The sequence below is a fragment of the Acartia tonsa genome, chromosome 4 (assembly GCF_053477335.1).
Source record: "Acartia tonsa isolate MP-2025a chromosome 4, ASM5347733v1, whole genome shotgun sequence".
In the NCBI taxonomy this organism is placed as follows: Eukaryota; Metazoa; Arthropoda; class Copepoda; order Calanoida; family Acartiidae; genus Acartia; species Acartia tonsa.
The window spans coordinates 54,619,403-54,642,203 of NC_137263.1; the positions used below are offsets into that span (position 1 = coordinate 54,619,403).

Genomic DNA, 22,801 nt, shown 5'->3' on the forward strand with positions numbered 1-22,801 from the left:
TTCTAGGTATATTTGAAAATTAAGATTGTATTTGGTACGAATATAATTATTTGATTGTCTATGTACTATGTATAATTATTAATGAGTACTTTTTAAGTGGAATGATAAGGAGATATTTTTTTAACAAAAAAAAACATATTTTCAAAATTCAAGGTATGAGAATCTTAAATACGTGTTTGTATGACAAACGAGAAAAAAATATAAATAATCTATTTTGCAATATTTCATTATTAAATATTTTAAAAACAAAATTGCAATAAAATATTACTTCAATGATTTTCATACTTTGGATTTGTGGTAAAATCACATAAAAAAACATTTTTTATTTTGGTCCTTTAGAAGTTATAGTATAATTTTAGGACCTAGAGCAGTTCACGGTGAAATATTCCTGGTAACGATTATCTTCAAAAATCTTTGAACTTTAAAGGCTGCTAACGGCAAAACGGCTGAACATACTTATTATGCTAGTACAAAATTTAAACCGACAAAGAAGGCCTTTAAAGAATCGGGAATAGCCATTACTCAAAAATGCACAGTTATCTCGAAGTGCATATAAATTTTGCGGAAAAGGCTTATTTTACGCGTTTTTCTTCAATGAAGCTTTCCCTGTGCATCAATGGAGATGCTGCGCAAAATGGTACAAAAAAATGACGTCATATGATAAAATAACCAATGAGAGGCGAGTATATATTTTACCATTGGTCATTGTCAATTACAATGTATACTGGCCTCTCATTGGACAACTTTATAGTATGACGTCATTTTTTTTAACCATTTTGCGCAGCATCATCAATGGATCTTGGCTATTACACATTATTTGTAGGCTGTCTCATGCGTCTAATAAGGATATAAGCTAGTACCAATTAAATTTTGTAGCTTTTTGAAGATAATCGTTCCCAAGAACATTTTTACCGTTTTACTGCACTAGATCCTAATTTTCATCATGGTTTCATTTCTATCTTCTCAAAAAATTAATGTTCAAAATTAAATGGTTAAAAATTATGTTTTTTAATTCAGAAGATTTTTCCTCCATGACTTCAAAACCTATTAATATCCGCTGGATCAGAAACTGTTATCAGCCATAGAGAAAAATAATGTATAGCATCGTATTACAGATAATTTTTACGAATATTAAAATAAAAATCATAAAATTGAGACCAGTTTTCTTAGTTTGGACCTTCGGCCTCTCGAAGCTAACAAAACGGGTTTTAAACTTCCATTTTAATTTACAAGGAAAGTTGTCTATAATACGACGCGAAAGATAATTATTTAAATATTATTTACTTAAATATTTTGCAGGACCTCTAATTTACTAAGCTTAACTTGTAATTTTCATTTCCACTGTTAATGAAAGAGTATAAAATGCTTTTATTTTATATCCAAAGTTTTTTTACTACAAAATTTTCTTCGATAAAAAAAGCAAGATAGGAGATATTGCTAATAGACAAAAAAGCTTGGAAATTGCAGAAAAAAGATATATTTTTATCTGTATAATTTCTTTTAAAAATGTATGGTGATACACGACTAGAAAATTCAATTATGTACACTGTAATAAAATTATTCTTACATTTCAATTTCTTTAAAAAAAAAATTATAATAAAATTCCATATGAAATACTTTAAAAGTTCTTTTTATTTATTGAACTTGATGGAAATTAAATTTCAATGATCCTAATCAAAATTTAAAAAGCAGGAATATTTTTTTACAGTGTGGCAAAATCAAATTAATACTTAATATACTTAATTTCAACTAAATCATATATATACATAAATATAATTTTACTTCTAAATAAAAATATTGCTATAATTTAACTAATAACAAGATAATTATTATATATAAATGAAATTGAAGAATTGTAAAATAAAAGTTTGTTTAAAATATGTGAAGAGTGTTTATTACACACATATGAATCATATTAATAAGTGCTGTTGGCGAGTACATTATTCATATGACAGTCAATGCTTTAATATACATCCTTTATATCATACCAGTAGCTACGCCCCTAGAGGCCTCTAGGGACTCTTAAGGGAAGGATTTTCGACCCTTCACTTTCAATATTAGTTTTAAAAAGAAAAAATATTTTTTTACAGGGGTGGGATAAGATTTTGTCTAGGGATAATTTTTTCATGGGAGGGTAGAGGAAACCTCCTCAAAAATAGTTTAAAACTTTTCTTGGAACTACATATACGCGCAGTTAGCGAGATCTTAATCTACATAGTGTACACCGACACACAGACAGACATCCTATTTCTTTTATTATATGTAAAATTATCCATTAATAAATAAGTGTATATGATACATGGCTGTTATAAAGCAGAGACTGCAAGAAAAGGATGGACTCCGAATCAATATCAGATCAGAAAGTATAAGAATTATTTTTACATTCTTTTTTTATATTATTATGGTTTAACATCACATTTTTTTGCATCGCAGCTTTTTATGTTGTTTTCCACAAATTCTTCACAAATTGGTCAGTTTAGTCTTTATAGTTTGTCACAGTTTTCTTATTTTTTATCTTCTTTGTGACTTGGAGTTTAGAAAACAAAAATAAAATTAATATCATATTGGTGGCGATAATTTACATGCGCTTTTTAATCATTTTAATTGATTACTAAAAACTTTTTTCTTGTAAAAGTTGCATAAATATTACTTTGATACCAACTGAAAATAAAATAACACATCTGTGGAACATTTTTCTTTTTCAGCGGCCTTGGTGGCAGCTCCATTGTTAGCCGTCTTTATAAAAAAAAAATCCGCCAGGCCTGCGGCGGCCATTTCTGGAGGAAGTATATGTATGTATGTTGTCCTTTTCTAATCCAGTTTGATTAAACTTCCGAAGTTTTGTGTGTGTGGTGAGGGAAGGGTTTATCTGTGCTCTCCTGAAATTATGAATTTAGAATTATTTAACTCACCGTATTATAGACAGCTTTCCGTGGATATTAAAATGAAAAAGTATAATATTAAAACCAGTATTATTAGCCCTTATGGGCCTAAAGCCCAGGCTACCAAAACTGGTATTAATTTTATTATTTTAATTCTAATATTCTTGGAAAATTGTCAGTAATCCGATACTATACATGATTTCTCAGTATGGCTGAGAACTGGTTCCAATCAACCAGATATTATTCGGTTTCAAAGCCATACTGGAAAATAACTTATTTAATTCTATATAACTACATATTTTTTGTATTATTCCTTTTTTCACAAAAAGTAATAATCTTCAGATTGAAATATTCCTTTTATAAATACATTTTAAAAAGCTAAAATATATATCATTTATCTAAATTATTAAATTACATAATATTATTTTATTGATTAATACTTTTTAGGACTATAATTTGAGTATATTTTTAACTAATTTTTAGTTTTTACAAATAGCTTTCTTTAAATATATTGCTTAATAAATATTTTACAACTACCTGTGGGAGCAATTTTTATACATATTCCAAATTTTACTTGTTTTATTGACAAATTTAATTAAATTTTATTGATTTTTTAATAAGAAAAACGTTGCCAGTTTGTATTTGCTGTTCTACCTATGACAATAGCGTCCTTAGATCTAATGTGAACCTAAAAAAATATTATGCGTATTTTTCGTGTAATATTTCACCGCGTCATAACCAAAGGCGTTTCAAGTGGTTTCTACTGCTGCTATGTCAGGTACGCAACATTAATAAATCAGAGTAGGGTGAATGCCTTGGCCCAAAACAGGCGCAACTCGTTAGGACTTCCAGACAAACAAGCATTCAAAGGGTTGGTTGTCTGAAGGTCGTTTAACTATATAATCATGCCCAGAAATTAAGCAAGATTTGCTTCAAAGGTGCAACAAATTAAGATCTCGTGTGTAAGGATATCTTCACTTCATGCTATTGTCTAATATTTTAAATTAGGTACTTAGAAATATATTGCTTGGGCATTTTGCTGAGAGTGTGTGTGTGTGTGTGTGCATTCTTGCCAGATGTGCATCAGTATCATTTAAATGCATTATTCAAGCCAATTTTACACCAATACCTTTTTACCATAAACAGATACAACAAAAACACAGTTTTCCAAAACGAAGCATTTCTACAGTTAAGGCCTGCATGTTGACAGGGACTGAGGAGACATTTGGCTGTTTATTACACTAGTCCCCAAAGTTTTATAATAACGTTTTCTTATCCTTTGGCTCAACAACTTTGTGGGCTTTCATTGAACTTTGATTTGTTGGTTCATGTAGTTGAGTGTCCAAACAGAAGGGGTATATTTGCGGATCATCATTGAGGCTGTACATCAATTTATATGCCATTGTCTTATCATTTTAGATCACTGGCATGATGTTACGTCATAGTCAATGAAGTAAACTACTTTTTTGTGGGGGTGGGGGGTAAAAATCTCAAAGGTGTAAATTTGGTAAAAACTCTAATATGATTTTAAAAAGGTCAATTGCTATAAACATGATTCGAAATGATTTCTTGATTTTAAACCATCGCCTTTACAGATGTTGTCACCCTTATTTCATGACATGGACAAATACAACAAGAAAAAAAATACAAAAATATTGAAATGAGGAAAAAAAAAGTGAAGGGCAAGGAGGGAAAAGTACGAGAAATGTGCATTTTTGTGCTGTTGTATTTTTTATTGGAAATTTCAAAAGTATGTATAAACGTTAGGAAATACGAAGAGGTATGGAAAAGAAAAAAGTACAGTATTTTTTTTATTCAAAAAATTGTAATGGCTTTTCCCGTATCGCTTTAAAACCGATTAATATCCGCTGGATTAGAGCCGGTTCTCTGTCATACTGAAAAATCATAAAGAAACATCGTATATATTACTGAGAATTTTCCAAAATTTTAAAATAAAAATCATAAAATTAGTACAGGTTTTGTTAGCCCGGGCCCTGGGCCCCTCAGGGCTAACTGGTATTGATCTTAAAATTTTTCATTTAATATCCACGGAAAGCTGTCTATAATTCGATGCGATAAATAACTAATCTAAATATCATTATCAAATTATAATAATTCCAGTTTATTGTTTTATTTACTTACATTATTGTTAATTATTCTATATTAGTAAATATTTCATTATTAACTATATACATTTTTCAAATTTTTTTCATGCAATATATTTTATTAGTTCAATGGCATAAACCCATTAATGTCAAACCAACTTTATTGTTTATGTTTTAACATGCAGGGTCGGAATTTTGTATGATTGTCCTTTTGACTATATGTATAAGTATAAGTATAGATGTATAATAGGGTGGGTCGATTAAGGAAATTTTATTCTAAGATAATAATAAGATAATAGCACATGATTCTTATAAGTATAATACACCGTTCTGGATGACTTAATATTTTTCTAAAAACCGCTGGCGACCACACATTTAATTGTATAGCTATTCTTATATGGGAGTCAAAAATTTGTTGAATCAAAAGTATGAATTCATGGTGCTCCCCAAAATGGCAATGACGAGTATATTTAGAAACTTTTGTCCGTTTCAAAATATCTCGTTCCTAGCCTTAGAAATAACTGAAAACCTCTAAAATTTGGCTAATTCTCAAAATAACCCAAAAAATGGTGGATTTTTTTAGTAATTTCTAATCCTAGGGACGAGATATTTTGAAACGGGCAAAAGTTCCTTACTTTTTTTCCATGAAATATCCTGATAAGCTTGTTATTGTTGCGCTACTTTTCATTTTGTTATTATACATGAAAAGTATACATGTTTAAATTTAATTACTTTTAAATGTCATTTGTTTTAGAAATCTTTTTATTGGTAATAATGTTTTGGGAATAATATTTATTGTATACACAACATAAGTTCATTTTATAAAGGGTTAATAAAGCGATGCCCCTAGTTTTTAGTTATGAGTAATTATTTGTTTTAACTTTCTTTCCCATCATGGATTCGAAACCGATTAATATCCGGTGGATTAAAACCGGTTCTCAGCCATACTGAAAAATCATGTAGAGTGTCGTATTACAGACAATTTTCTACGAATATTAAAATAAAAATCATAAAATTAATACCAGTTTTGGCCCCTCTGGACTAACAAAACTAGTTTTAACCTTATAATTTTTCATTTAAATATCCGCGGAAAGCTGTCTATAATACGAAGCGATAAGAATCTATTCTTAACCTGAATATTTAAAAATTATTTTAATTTTGTGAATGTGCCATTCGTGCAAGATACTGGTAGCATATTATTTGCAAAACGGATAAGAATTCTGCACTACCTCTCCAATTTTGGTAATACTCTATATTTTGGTCTGTTAAGTGGTTCTCACCTCCAAAACGGCAGAAAAAAAAAGTTTTTTAGTTCCTGGAAGACTAGATACGTAGCTATCCATAAAGGTAGGCAAGGAAAAAATTGATTTTTTAAAGATTTTGAAATGTATTTCTTAAAATCAATCTATTATCAAACATCTACATTTTATACACCAAAATGATCGTATTTTCTACCCTTTTGGAGGCGAGAACCATCTACCAGACCAAAATATAGAGTATTACCAAAACCGGAGAGGTAGTGCAGAAATCTGATTCTCTTGGCAAATAATACGACTGGTAGGTGTTTCTGTTTGTTTATCTTTTATACAATTCATTTAAAGATACCAATAGTGGTGTTAGCAACATACAGACAGAGTCAATTGAAGAAAGGTATTCTCATAAAAAAATGTCAAAAACTTCTTCAAAAATAAGAATTTAAAGCCTAAGTTTAAATTTAGTCAATGGATATAGTATATACGTGGATATTATGACAGGGGAAAATTGTCGTCAATTTAGGTTGTTCAATGGAACTGATTTATTGGTCAGTTTGTTTATCCAGTATGAGGGGAGAGAATGGGGTAAATATGATGCATGGGGTGTATTATTTTTTTAGCCATCTGCAAGTTTCACTTTTTTTTATAGAACATTACAATCTGGTGTAACATCCAAGTAATTATACATCCATTATACAGGCAATGTTTTTTTTTATGAAATCATAACATGCAATTGACCCAGTCTGTATGTCTGTACAATTTGCAGGTGATGCAAGTATCTAGTGCAATTAGGTCAATACCTTTAATAACACATGACTGGATAACAGTAATGTTTTGATGATGGGTCACACAGTTATTGGTTCACATTGTGTTTGTGTATTTCATTCACTGGTAAATATATATGTCGTCTTAGATAACTATTACTAAATGTTTGCTTCAAACCAGGGCATCATAACGCCCACCCCCCCCCCCCCCCTTTATATTTTTAACGAAGCTGTTTATAGTGCCTATAAAACTATGAAGTCATACAATACAAATGACCAATGATAGGCCAATACAGTTTAAATTACAAAAGGCAGGCCAGTATACATTTTAATTGACGAATGGTAGGCCTGTATGTCGTCATTTTTTATGGGTACTATAAAAAGCTTCATTTTTAACCTAATTTTACCTAAAAGAAAAGCCATAAAAAATATGTTTTAAAGGAAAGTTAGGGGGGGGGGGGTTACAAAAACAATTTAAATGCCTTTTTCACATCATGACAAAATAGAAACATAAAAACTATTTCATGGTCTGTCTGTGTCATAACAAAAAATTTAAAAAGGTTGCAACATTCCCATTCTTTAAAATTAGTTAATTTATATGTAACTTTTGTTTTTCACATTCAAGTACAACAAATATTTTCTAAAGATCTACAAATCTTATTGGGTTGAACTTTTGTTGAAAATTATCAACAACGAATATATTGAAAATTGGCTATTATTCTTAAAACTCTTAGTTTTGACAGGGAGGGGGGAGGGGGACTATTGTAAAGATCTTGTAATCAAGTAGTCAAGTACACTCCGTGAAAATCATGACTTTGATTATACATACAACTTTCTACTTATAAGATTAAAACATTTCAGTTTAGGAAATTACACAACCATTAGATTTTTTGTTTTTGCTAACCAAAAAATCTTTTTAAATCCATGAAACGTATGACAAGTATAACTATATATATAAAATGTCTTTAATACCTTTAAACGGAAAGCCAAACATTTTTTTTATTGCCTTGTGTGATCTTTCTAGAGCCCCACCGTTACAAGATTACGGGATCTTTACAAAAGCCTCCCCCCATAAAAAAATATTATGTTCGATTACTAATCTAACTATTTATTTTTTCCCTACCTGACTGGATTCTAGTTCATCCAGGGACTCGAGCCTGGCAATGGGGGCCTCCAGCGTCGACTTGAACTCCCAGGACTCCGTTGCAGGTCCCTCGGAGGCGCGAGAATCCTCCGCCCTACTTGCCTGCCACCCGCCGTCCTCAGAATACTAAAGAGAATAAAAACATTGATTCAAAAATTGAATAAATCTATTCATATTCTTCATCATACATTATCTCAAACCTTTAATTTTAAAGAATAGTTATTATCGCATCGTATTAAAGACAGCTTTCCGCGGATATCAAAATGAAAGATTAATTGTCAGTCCCAAGGGGCTAAAGGCCAGGCTAACAAATCAGGTATTAATTTTTTTATCTTAATATTCAAGGAAAATTGTCTGTAATACGATGATTTACATACGGCTAATTGACATTTGATGCAAACCAACGGTTGAATCATAGCGGCTTTGTATATGATTAATAGCAGCCACCAAGTCCAAATCGTGCAGTTATACAACAAATGTATATTGTATTTTAATATTATTGAAAAGAAAAAATATTAGTTTTTGTATGTGGCAACTTTTCTGCAGGGAGGGAGGGGACAACTGGCTGTTTATTACACTAGTCCCCAAAGTTTCATAACATAGTTTTTCTATACTTTGGGGACCTTTGTTGAAATTTGATTGGTTGGTTCATTAAGTTCAGCGACCATATGTTTCAATCTACTAATTGTAATCTACAGAAGAGGTAATTTTGGGGACATATTGGAGATATACATCAATTTATATACCATTGTCTTATCCCTTTAGATTCCTGACACTTTTTTGTGTCTGTTGTTCAGTTTGTGACACTTTGAGCTCAATCTTTGTGGATGACAGGCAAAAGGTTTTTCAAATTAATGTAAAAATCAAATTTAATTTTTTGCCTCCCCCTCCTTTTCTTTGATTCTTTGTATGAGGAAATTCTGGGATTATTTTGTTTGTAGCGCAGCTACTTCACAGTATCTTCATTTGTCAGTATGCTTGCTTTTTGGAGGTTGTCCGTCCGACTGTCTGCCATATACGATAAAAGATCTTTAATGACATAGAATTGTATGTGAAATTTAATCAATGGGGAAATAAAATTGAGGAATTAATAGTCCATAAAGTTAAAATCTTCGCTGGCTTAAAATTTATTGGTATAAACTTTTCCACCAATGATTTCAATTTACAGAAGAGGTAATAGTTATGATTTTCTTGGGGGTGTAAATCTTTTTACCGTCCATTGTCTTATCTTATTTTGATAGTCTTACTGGATATAAACATTATCTTACTTGTTATTATATAATTCACTATGCTATTCTATATGTCTGTCCCTCAGTCCGTAACGTAATGGGAAAAATGTGATTTTCTCGGCTGCTATATAAGATAGTCTTATGAAAGTTTTAGTGAAGATTCCTATGGCAAATGCATATATAATCTATATATTGTTTTGTCCCTCTGTCTGTCGGTCATGCTTAAAAAATGTAAACCGTATTTTTTAAGGTTTCGTGATATTCTTGGAATTATTGCATCTTATCTTTCTTTTTTTCATAGTTATTAGAACTGAACATCTCCATAGCTCTATAGCTCACTTAGTCTGTTAGTCCAATTCATGACTTTTTGTGCTTCGCTTGTTATGAATGTTGTCATCCTTGTTATGGTATAATATAACTAATGAGAAAGGATAGTTATAAAATTATTTTTCAAAGTAAAGAATTTTAATTGTTCATAGTGTAACAAAGCGCCTAAATTTTCTTTACGAAGATATAATTTTATTGTAATATTCAAAACTCAATGAAAATAGATAAAAGGAGTGTAGTTCAAAATATTTGATTTTTGTTGAGGGAAATCAACCCTTCCAAGGGAAATCGCAACCAGAGTAATATAACCCTTCCCCCGCCCCCCCCCCTTCATTTAAATTTTGTTACTTTTTCTTTTAAAACTGAAATTTAAAGCGGACGATCGACTTCCAACAATCCTCCTCCCTTTTTCTCAAGGGCCCACTCCCTAGGGGCCACTAGAAGTATAGAAGTGTCTTAAAATTATTTCAATTTCCGCACTACATTGAATTAAAACTAAAAGAAAGAGAGTACACTGGTTGAATAAAATGAATCGATATACAATTAATTGGATGTTGCACCAGATTTTTAAGTATAAAGTGATGCGGTAAAATAACGATACCCCCCATCCATCCCCTACAACTGGAAGAACAAAATGACAAATAAATGAGGTCTACATAAGCTAGCTAAATTAACGACAAATTTTCCCCTGCCAATATATCCACGTATATCCTATATCCATTAATAAAATGTGTATTTTCAAACCTGAAGCCTTACAAGAGCCCATGTATGAATACTATATTTCTATATTATAAATTATTTGCTATGAAATATACTTAACATTTAGTTAGGTTATATATCTGGGATTACAAGAATTATAACGCCATATGGAACAAGTTGGGATAAGAAATAGGTGTTACAAAAAAGGATATTGAATATACGTGGATATATTGACAGAGGAAATAGGTCGTCAATTTAGCTTGCTTATATGGACCTCATTTAATGGTCAAGTTCGTTCATCAAGTAGGAGGGGAGGGAATGAGATAAAAAGGGTGGATGGGAGGCATCGTTATTTTAGCCAGCTACGCTAAAAATCTGGAATATCATCTATGTAATAATATATCGATTATTTCTGAAAAAACTATGACGACCTTTAAAACCTGGTTTGTTTACCTGTGAAACTTCCAGCGGCTGGGAGATACTTCTGGACGTGTAGAGATGATTATTGAACTGATCCTGGTCTCCAGGCTGTGTCCTGTTGTTTCTGGCAGCGGACACCTGGTGCTGGAGGAGCTGCAGGATGCTGGAGATATCACTGGAAACACGAGTCTCCAGGTTTTCCAATTGTCTGAAAACAAAAAGAATATGTAATAAATTTATGCCGTTAAAGCCTGGCACACAGATAAACAACCCTTACATTGCAAGACCCTTTTTACCAATTCCTAAATCTGAGTGGTGTTGTATCTAAATATTACTGACAAAGGCATTCTCTCTTTTGCGAGGGATGGATACAATTGAACATAACCATGAAATACAGACGGACAGACAAAGTGAATTGTGGTGTAACTTTGCTACTAATTAGGAAAATGAGACTATATAAATGATCAAAAGGTAAATAAGTGGAAAGTGTTAAGTGTGACGTCATAACGTCTTTTATTGGGTTTCCTTTCTCACTTCCTCTCTCATCCTTTCTCTTAAGACTTATTTCTATGACGTCACACATGACACATTCCGCATATCCTAAATCAATCAGACTAACCTGCTTAGCTGATCCATTCTGTTGATAAGGCTTGTATTGACCACAGCTTGCTGTTGTAAATGCTGCAGCTGTTGCTGTTGGATTTCATCACTAGTCACAGGTACAGATAAATCTCCACCGCCTCCGCCGCTAGAAATGTGCAATAGAGCAGCCGCTGACTGTTGCGAAGCAGCCGGCGGCGGCTGCAGCGATGGCAGTTGAAAATTCATCAGACTCGGCGAGGACAGTCGGATTGGGCTGGTGCCTTGGGTGGTTGTCACCGTGGTCGAGGATGTGTTGTTGAGACCACCGGCCGCTGTATTATGGGCCGCCGCGGCGGTTAGGTTGTTGACGGACGTCTGGTGCTGGTGGAGGATGGTGGTGGTGGCTAGGACAGGACTGTCCTGCTGGCTGGCGGTACTCATCATACCTGTCTGCTGGCTTACCTCTCCTCCTCCTGTACTCTCACTAAACAGATGGATAATACGATTAGTTTGTGGGGATTTGCATGATAATAATCTAAAAGTACTTATTTATCGCATCACCCCTCGGGGCTATCAAAACTGGTTTTAATTCTAATATTCGTGGAAAATTGTCTTTAATTATGGCCGAGAACCGGTTCTAATCCGCCGAATATAAATCGGTTTTGAAGCCATATTGGAAAACAAATTCCTTATCAATTTGAGTTTTAAAAAGAAAAGGTAAAAAGAAGGGTAAAGAAACCCTTCCCCAAAATAGTTTTAAACCTAGACCTATAAGAAGCTTCACTAGTTTATATAATAAGCTATATAGGTTATTAACAATCAAACAACTTTCTCATTTTACATAAAAAAAACTAAGAAAAATAAAAATGGTTTAAAACCTGAGATTTTCTGGCGGCTTTGTCCTCTTTTTTCTTCGGGTTGTTTTTCTTCTAGGCATCTTATAATCTCGTACATCAGATCTTTACAAAAATATATTTCAAGATCAATATTTCTATGATTAACTTCATTAATTATGTTATAATCAATTGTAAAACAACTATTTTCCAGGTGAAGCACGATGAAGTAAATTCCTAATCCTCCTTTTAGGGTAGGTGAAGAAAAGTATGTTAAGAAAGGGAATTTAAAACTAAAGTGTTTTATAGGGGATTGTATCAAGCATTGGATCAAAATAAGAATCACAAAAAAAGTGTGTGTAATGTTCATTCTACCGACCTGTTGTAACCACCCACATTGAGATCTGACTCCTCCACGTCGATACCCTCCTCCTCATCCTCGGTCCTGTAGTAGCGCTTGAACACAGATGGGTCCACACCAACCACTTCATCCTTGATAATTATAATAATATTATTAGCTTGAACACAGATGGGTCCACACCAACCACTTCATCCTTGATAATTATAATAATATTATTAGCTTGAACACAGATGGGTCCACACCAACCACTTCATCCTTGATAATAATAATAATATTGTTAGCTTGAACACAGATGGGTCCACACCAACCACTTCATCCTTGATGATAATAATAATATTGTTAGCTTGAACACAGATGGGTCCACACCAACCACTTCATCCTTGATAATAATAATAATATTGTTAGCTTGAACACAGATGGGTCCACACCAACCACTTCATCCTTGATAATGATAATATTATTATTAGGTTGAAAACAGATGGGTCCACACCAACCACTTCGTCCTTGATAATAATAATAATATTGTTAGCTTGAACAAAGATGGGTCCACATCAACCACTTCATCCTTGATAATAATAATAATATTATTAGCTTGAACACAGATGGGTCCACACCAACCACTTCATCCTTGATAATAATAATATTATTATTAGCTTGAACACAGATGGGTCCACACCAACCACTTCATCCTTGATAATAATAATAATATTGTTAGCTTGAACACAGATGGGTCCACACCAACCACTTCATCCTTGATAATAATAATATTATTGTTAGCTTTAACACAGATGTGTCCACACCAACCACTTCATCCTTGATAATAATAATATTATTAATAGCTTGAACACAGATGGGTCCACACCAACTACTTCATCCTTGATAATAATAATAATATTATTAGCTTGAACACAGATGGGTCCACACCAACCACTTCATCCTTGATAATGATAATATTATTATTAGGTTGAAAACAGATGGGTCCACACCAACCACTTCGTCCTTGATAATAATAATATTATTATTAGCTTGAACACAGATGGGTCCACACCAACTACTTCATCCTTGAAAATAATAATATTATTATTAGCTTTAACACAGATGGGTCCACACCAACCACTTCATCCTTGATAATAATAATAATATTGTTAGCTTGAACACAGATGGGTCCACACCAACCACTTCATCCTTGATGATAATAATAATATTATTAGCTTGAACACAGATGGGTCCACACCAACCACTTCATCCTTGATAATAATAATAATATTGTTAGCTTGAACACAGATGGGTCCACACCAACCACTTCATCCTTGATAATAATAATAATATTGTTAGCTTGAACACAGATGGGTCCACACCTACCACTTCGTCCTGCAAAGCCTCTTTTGGCCTAGGGAATAATTTAACCTTTTGGGATACCTTTCAAAGAGACATCGTTTATGAAAAAAATGACTACCACTAAACTTTTATTTATTGAAAGTGATGGGTCGACTCTCCTTCCATTTCCTCAATCGACATTAAGGCCCCTAAGGGCACAACCGCAGCCGCTTATGAGAAATTTTGTTTTTCTATTTTTTTTAAATTTTAATTTTAGTCGCCTTTTAAACTTAATAAAATGTATTACCAAAGAGAGAACTTTTTTGTGATTCTTTAAAGCAATGCTGATTTACCTTTTAATCAATTCAAATTGAAAAAGCTTCAATAAGGCAAAAAAAAACATTCAAATTTATTTTAGTAAAAAACAGGGAATGAATTGGGCTGTTTATTAAACTATTCCCCCAAAGTTTTATAATAACGTTTTCTCATTCGATAGTTTAACAACTTTGACTTTCATTGAATTTTATTGGTTGGTTCATTTAGTTGAGTGTCAAAGGTTTCGGCAACAACAGAAGAGGGAATTTTGTGTATCATCATTGGGGATATACACCAATTAATCAGCTATTGTCTTATCCCTTTAGATCCCTGAGTAAAATGCAGTATTAACCTTGAGACTAAATAATAAATATTGTATAATTCTAATCAATTATTTATGTATGTTTATTTGTGGGGGGGGGGGGAGAAATGTTGGTGCAGAATAGTATTTTCAGTAAGACACCAAATCCGGTTCATATCCGCTGGTTTATAACTAGTCCTGAGCCATATTAAAGAACCCTATCCGCGGAAAGCTGTCTTTAATACGAAACCTTCTGTACCTGTCTCCTGTAGCCATTATTTCGTTCCTATAGTACATGACATAGGTTCTATTGTTGCCCGTTTTAAAATTAAGTCAGGTTTGATACAAAATTCGTTCTATGACGAAGTTTTTTCATTTTTTTCTTTTTAAAAATGATTAAGTTTTCATGGTGGCCTAGGGTACTGCAGATAATTTTAGAGTGAAATAAAAACTTTTTATGATCATTTTGTTGTTGTCTATTAAAGAAATGGATATATTATTACTTGGATGTTACACCAAATTTTCATGTTCTTTGATAAAGTGTAACTCTCTGCGGGCTATAATAACGATACCCACCATCAACCCACATACCCCTTCCCCTTCCCTTCTACTGGATGAACGAACTAACCAATAAATGTATTACATGTTAGCAACGTAATGGACAACAACTTTTCTGTCATAATATCCATGTATATTTTATATCCATTATTGAAGAATTATGTTATAATGCGGATACATTTTTAAACAAGCATGGTACATCCATAAAAGCTAAGCTAATTTTTTTTAAAGCTGAAGAGATTTGCTGGTGATTCAAGATATAACAAAAAGGATGAAATCTTTAAATTTTAATTTTTTTATCTAAGGGCAATTGCATATAAAACCATATTGGAATATTTATTTTTCGCATTGTATTATAGACAATTTTTCGTAGTAAAATGAAAAATTTAAAATTTACTCCAGTTATATTTAGGCCCAATAGTTGTTAGTGTCGACAAAACAGTGATTAATTTTATGTTTTGGAAAGATTTCTATAAGACTATACGATACAAAAATTCTCAGTGTGGTTCAGAACCAGTTTTAATTAATCCAGCGGATATGAATCGGATTTAGAGCCATAGTGAAATCATATAGACTTTAACCCATCCTATTACTGGATGAACGAACTGACCAATGAATGACAGGAAAAATAGCAACCCAAATTTATAACAATTTTTCCCCTGTCATAATATCTATGTATATTCCTCATCCATTCTTACAACAAAGAATCCATGTGTCGGTATCAAACTGGTTCTAACCCGAAAGGGGAACAATTTCCTTCATTAATATTTATTTTGGCATGCAACTCTTAGTAATGATATATAGAAGGGTATACACAAATACAGTAGATTACAATTATTGGTTGAAACGTTTGTACACTTTAATTAATGAACCAACCTATCAAAATTCAAATAAAGTTTCTAAAGTTGATAATCCCACGAATAAGAAAACGTTATTATAAAACTTTGGGGACTAGTGTAATAAACAGCCTAATGTCCCCTCCCTCCCTGATTAAAGTACCGACAAACAGACCCTAATCATTGAAAAGCTTCGCTCAAAAAAAAGCTATACTGTATCATTTTACATAAGATGCATTATCTGTTAAAATATAAATAAATATTTTACTGTTATGTCTGCGGCGGTTTTATGGAAAACTATTTTACAGCTTCAAAAATCTCGATATTTCTGCCCTTTATGATATGAAATTACTATAAAACACAAAACATTTTAAGATTAGGGCTGTGCAAGATTTTCTATTTAATAGGAAAAAGCGTTCTTTCAATTACTAGCTCCAAAAATTTGGTACTTTTATTAAGCCTTGATTAATTGGTTCAAAATAGCAGTGTCCAAGCTTTTCAACCAATAATTTTTATCCACAGAAGTGTTAACTTTGTTTATTAAATACAGCATGTTTATTAATTAATTTGATAAAGGTATTAATTAATGTGTTAAGGTAGAATATTCGCACATATCTAAAGGGATAAGACAAAGGCGAATACAGTGATGTATATCCCTTCTGTAGATTACAATTAGAGGTTGAATCGTTTGTCACTGAACTTAATGAACCAAACAATTAAAGTTTATTAAAAATCTTTGGGGACTAGTGTAAAATGCTGCCCAATGTCCCCTCCCTCTCTGAATATTCGTTACAGCTTGTGTGAAAATACTATTTTATGTTATGCTAAGTTTTAGACATTATTAAGACTCTTAAATACAGATTTCGATAGCTTATCAACAAATTAAGACGGGAGATTGGGGTGCGAGAAGTAGTTTTTTTTCTTTTTCTAACCCCTTGTCATGGGCCCTAACTACCTATTTGATGATAATATTTCAATTAAAAATAAACCATTAATAATTTAAAATTAACTTTCATCTTAAAAAAAAAAAAAAAAATTTTAATACAAAAAGTCACTATTTTTAAATACCTTTTAACCATTTGAAAATTAAAGTTGAAATTTTAAAACACGATTTTGCTTTTGCGTAATTGTCTATCTATCTTTCTATCCTATCCTTCCCAGACAATGACCAATGACGATACACAAAATTACCCCTTCTGTAGATTACAATTAGTGGTAGAATTGTTTGGACACAGAACATAATGAACCAAACAATCAAATTCAATATAGTCCCCAAAGTTGTTAAGCCAACGAATAAGATAACGTTATTATTATATAACTTTGGGGACTTGTGTAATAAGCAACCCAGTGTTCCCTCCCTCCTTTTTTTCTTTTCTATCCCTCCTCCTTTGTTCTTTAGCTGATTTGATAATTGTATTTTGAATTATATTTGGAAAGGAAAAAATGTTTCCAGGAAAAGAATTAATTTCTCTGAACCTTTCCACCTGCGTCTCAACTTAAACATTGTTTTATTATGAAACATGTAATTTTAAGTACATATTGTTTAATTTACATTATAAAAAGTGAGTTTAGGTATGTGTTATGTAAGATCGCAAAAACGGCTACCAACGGAAAATGTTAATTAAGCAACCATTTACTTAAAAGAGACAAAAAAGGTCTTTGATTTTGATATTAATTTTAGTGGGCCCCTCGGGTAACAAAACTGGAATTAATCTTATAATTTTGCTATCCGTGGACAATTTTCTAATAGACGATATTCCAGAACCGGTTCTAATCTAGCGGATATTAATCAGTTTCGGGGCCATACTGGAAATTACAATACAACAGACGGACAGAAAAACAAGGATGACTTGTAGAATAAACTTCGCAGCTATGATACTTACATCTCTCATTGAGAATGTGACGGCTAAATTGTTGGCAAAGGATTCGCTAAACTCTGGATACAGCTCCAGCACCTAAAATATTAATAAGTAATACTGAATTATTTAGAAGTAGGACTTATAATTCCAATTTTTGCAACGACCCATCCTAGAGACAATTGTTGAAAACTAACCAAAGACATCTATAAAGATTCACCAACAACTACATCCAATTCGGATTCGGACCTAGTATCTTCAGAGATATTAAGCTTCAGACAAAAAAAGTACTTTATATTTAAGGTTAAAAGACACAAAACAATTAGCATAAAATAGCGTATCTTAATTTGAGGAATTTTGTATTTTTATTTAAATGCTATTTTAAAGTCTAACAGACAATAATTGAGTTTGTGTACTCCTCCTAGGCCTACCATAAATAAATAAGTTTTAACCAGACAAAAAATTCTTTAACAACCGAAACAAAAAATTGAAGAGAAAAAATATGACAAAATATTTAATTCATACCATTTTTTGCTTCTTCTTTAAAGTAATAAAAGAAAGGAATTGACTATATAAAAGGCTAACATGAAGCAGCCTATAGTGCCTAAAAAATGACGTCATACAGTTTTAATTACCAATGATAGGCCAGTATACATATTAATTGATCAATGGTAAAATAATACTGGCCTATTGAATTATTGGTCATTTGTATTACATGACGAATTTTTGTATAGGCAGTATAAGCTGCTTCGGCAAACATGAGTACATTTTGCTATAAATGCCTACCTAAAATAGTTTCTTATTCTACCTATTCTCTGGAAGCGACAAGTATAATGCCAAAAAAAACTTATGATAATGAATAGACACTTCTGCTGGGAATGCAATACAAAGTTAGATTAGGTCTTATTTACAACTTTGTTGCCAAATTTAATAAAGGGCTGAGCATGAAAAGAGTATTGTTATAGTGGTAAGCAGGAAAAAGGAGAGTGAGATAACAAAACAGATTTATTCTTTTGTAGTATTATCAATAAAAAGCATGTTACACTCTAAAAAAAAGTAGTTTAACAACCTTCCTTCCTTATTGTTCCAAAAAATAAAATATTGAGGGGAATGTTGGATCCTAAACATACCCCCCTCCCCCAACCACAAGAAATCGCCATTAGAGAAAATGACTCCACCAACCAATTATTTTATCTATTTCTTTTCAAAGCTAAAATTGAAATTGGGGGGAAGGGATTTCAATCTCCTTCTAACATCTAGAGCCCCTAGAGGCCTTTAGGGGCGTAACCTCAAATATAAAATTAAAGGCTTAATAAAAAAACATTAAAAAAACAATTACACAAAGAAAAATGGACGTGATGTAAGGGATGACCCTAGAATAGTTTAAAACTCTTCATATACATTTTAAACTATGTAAAATCCTTTCAATTTAATTTTCCTTGCTAATTTTATTTGAAACTATAAATTACTTAATTCTGATAAGTGATTCGATATTTTTTATAGTGATAATGTTAAAGCACATCTTAATACATCCTTACTTTTTTTCTTTGATAATCATTAATGTTTTATGTATGTGTGTGTGTGTAATTGAGTGTGTGTGTGTATGTGTTTGTGTGTATCAATGAATAAAAGGAGAATATGATATGTGAGCTGATTTATATTATTGGATGTTGTCATTATCTTCCAGAACAACATCAATTCAAAGGGATTAAGGATGCCCCCAAAAATATTCCTTTGCAGTAAATTATTTTTTTATATGTAGATGAGTATCATCTCTATAAGTGTAGTTTTGATGTTTTGTATTAAAAATGACGTCATACTGGCCTGCCATTGTTCAATTAAAATAAATACTGGCCTACCATTGGTTAATTATTCTGTGATTTGGCCTGTCATTGGTCATTTGTATTGTATGACATCAATTTTATAGGCACTATAAAGAGATTCTGTATTTTCCTTAGAATTAAGCTTTTCAGTATTTTATCTTTATGGCTTTATGACAAAAAAATTAAACATGACAACTTCTCCATCAAGCTCTATGTACATATATTTTTTTTGCAATAAAAAAGCGGTAGGGTATCTTTGTGTCTGTTTGTGACGAATGATTTGCATTATAAAAATTTACGCCCCTATTAATATTTCTTAAAGCAAAATATCAAAAAATAATACTAAACCCCACTAGGGGCGAAGCATTATATAAAGTAATGCAAATGATTAACCTATATATATTTATTCTTTTCATGATATATTTTTATGGAAAAATATGTTTTTCTAACTCTAACCCTATACATATTATTTTCTGATACTTAATGATTGTTTTGCTTATTCACAAAAAGGTTATTTGTATTAAATATCCTTATATAAAAGTAACTAGATGTCTGTCTGTCTGGTATATAACTATTTTTAATTAGTTTTTGAAAATCATTTTTAACGAACTTTCTAATAACAATATAAGAAATTTAAGTCATGTATTGGTTTTTGGCTATTTAGTTCCCTCCCTACCCTAGATACAAGGGGCGTAGCCACCAGAAATCCAAAAATAAAATAAATCCTGAAATAGGAATATTTTTCCTATCGTATTTAGACAGCTTTCCACGGATATCAAAATAAAAATAATTTTAATTTTATGACTTTTATTTTAATATTCGTGGAAAATTGTCTGTAATATGAAGCTAAACATTATTTTTCAGTATGGCTGAGAACCGGTTATAATCCAGCAGATAATTATCGGTTTCAAAGCCATACTGGAGTAATAAATTATTTACCTCTAATAAATCATCGCGCATTATTTTATGAAGATCACAGTAGGTCAAGGCACGTACATTACATGACGACTTTCCTAGTCAAACACAGAATATATTAGAATCAAGTCACGTACGTTACATGACAACCGTCCTAGACAAACACAGATTATATTAGAATTAAGGCAAGTACATTACATGACGACTTTCCTAGACAAACACAGAATATATTAGAATTAAGGCACTTACATTACATGACGACTTTCCTAGACAAATACAGAATATATTCAAATTATGGCATGTACATTACATGACGACTTTCCTAGACAAACTTAGAATATATTAGAATTAAGGCACGTACATTACATGATGACTTTCCGAGACAAACACAGAATATATTAGAATTATGGCAAGTACATTATATGGCGACTTTCCTAGACAAACAAATAATACATTAGAATTAAGGCATGTATATGTCATGAAAACTATCCTAGACAAACACAGAATATATTAGGATTATGGCACGTGTAATACCTGGAGATTTTTTTCAAAATAAATTTAAAAGTCATGAACCAATCTTTTATAAGTCCAAATGCGTAAAGTTTATTTTGAAAGCAAAATATATACAGGAAACACATACATTTAATATACAGGGTGCCAAAAATAATTTCAAGATTTCTGGCTATACTATAAAGATCAGAATATCAATTGAATCTAGTTTTTAGGTAAACCCCGTTGTTTGTCCTCATAGTCCAAGTCGAACACAGAACCCCCTTTTATCATACATTAAAATAAGGGGAGGGTGTTATTGTTTTACCTTAGGCCAGGTTAGGTTAGGTTAAAACGGGTTTAGGGTTCACCGAATGTATAGGTATAAACACGTAATTTCTATGTATTTGAAAATTTAAGTTTAGATTTCGTCTATAAGAACAAACTGTTACCAAGTAATCATGAATAATTTTCAATGATTCAAATACCTATAAGCTTTATCCTAACTGCAATTATTTAAATTCTTTAATTTAGTGGCCCTGTATATAAATATTTGGTTGCTGTCATAAACAATGTACAAAACTAAATGCTGGCCAAAAAAGCAAGGCTCGGCAGCCGCACCTCAGCGCATTAGCCTAAATTATACTGGTTTGTGTGACAAATTTATTTTCTTGAAAATATTGATTATTTATTATGAATAGCTTTAGACATCCAGTCGAATTATAAAGCTATTATGTGACGATTTTACTGAGGCTTACGCGTGGAGGAGGCGCGGCTGCCGATCCCTGGTTAAAAGGTTAGCTCAGGAAAGAAACACGAAATATTTCAATGTTTTCCTTTAAAATCATATTATAAAGAAATGCTTCAATCTGTTGCTTTCGCCATTTGTTTTGAGCCCTACCTATACGTTTAACCTGAGAACAAAAATATTTTTATTTTATTAAGAGAAGTAATAGATGCTATAGATGTATCTTAACAAAACAAACACAGCAATCTTTTCTAATCACATTTTCCTCAAAGACTGACGGACGGAAAGACTGACAAAGTAAATTATATAGTAGCTGCGCTACTTAAAATACTACCTATTGTATCATAGATACACGGATTTTCTCCAAATACATCATCTTTCCCTAAAAAAAAAGATTTAATTTATTATTTCACATTTAATAATTTATATTTATTTTAGCCGATTTTATAAATCATTTTAAATAGTTCTTATCTCATGGTATTATAGGCAGCTTTCAGTGGATATTAAAATGAAAAATTATGGATTTTAATGATTTTAATTTTAATATACGTAGTAAATTGTCTGTAATCTGATGCTATATTAATAGGTTTCGAGGCTTTACTGGAAATCAAATTCTAAACCACATTAAAATGCTCACTAGAGTTTTAACAGCCCTTTTCTCAGCACACAATTATAAACTCTCAAGAAAAAGAAAATTCCTTCTTTTTTAATAGACCTATAATTAATATGAATTGGAATATTCTTAAAGTCAATTTCAAAACAAATGGATGAAAATGAAAAAATTAGAGAAGATTCGAACCAGAGGCTTGCTGGATGTAAGGTTGAAGGAATAAACAAATTAATTTCTCCTGGCTAGAATCATGAAGATATTTTGCACCTTTTTCAGCAGTTTACTTTTCAGAATTACCCATGGTTGGCTCGTTAAGTTGAGTGTCCAGACGTTTCGACCACTTATTAAAATCTACAGAAGGTAATTTTGTGTATCATCATTGGGGATATACATCAATTTATTGGCATTGTCCTATCCCTTTAGATCCCTATAAT

The 22,801-nt window shown here is 31.8% G+C and overlaps 1 protein-coding gene across 1 annotated transcript in view; it reads right to left on the bottom strand.

The window, feature by feature from the left end:
- Nucleotides 1-22,801, bottom strand: part of LOC145317810 (uncharacterized) — a 177,948-nt gene continuing 155,147 nt past the window's right edge. The window contains exons 17-25 of the mRNA XM_080159078.1: nt 22,092-22,139; nt 20,545-20,618; nt 17,810-17,881; nt 12,618-12,730; nt 12,284-12,364; nt 11,443-11,889; nt 10,857-11,031; nt 8,128-8,274; nt 1-2,879 (exon numbers count right to left, since the gene is read on the bottom strand). Coding sequence (XP_080015204.1) covers nt 2,826-2,879; nt 8,128-8,274; nt 10,857-11,031; nt 11,443-11,889; nt 12,284-12,364; nt 12,618-12,730; nt 17,810-17,881; nt 20,545-20,618; nt 22,092-22,139 — 1,211 coding nt within the window. The 3' untranslated portion in view covers nt 1-2,825. The remainder of the gene's footprint in view (nt 2,880-8,127; nt 8,275-10,856; nt 11,032-11,442; nt 11,890-12,283; nt 12,365-12,617; nt 12,731-17,809; nt 17,882-20,544; nt 20,619-22,091; nt 22,140-22,801) is intronic.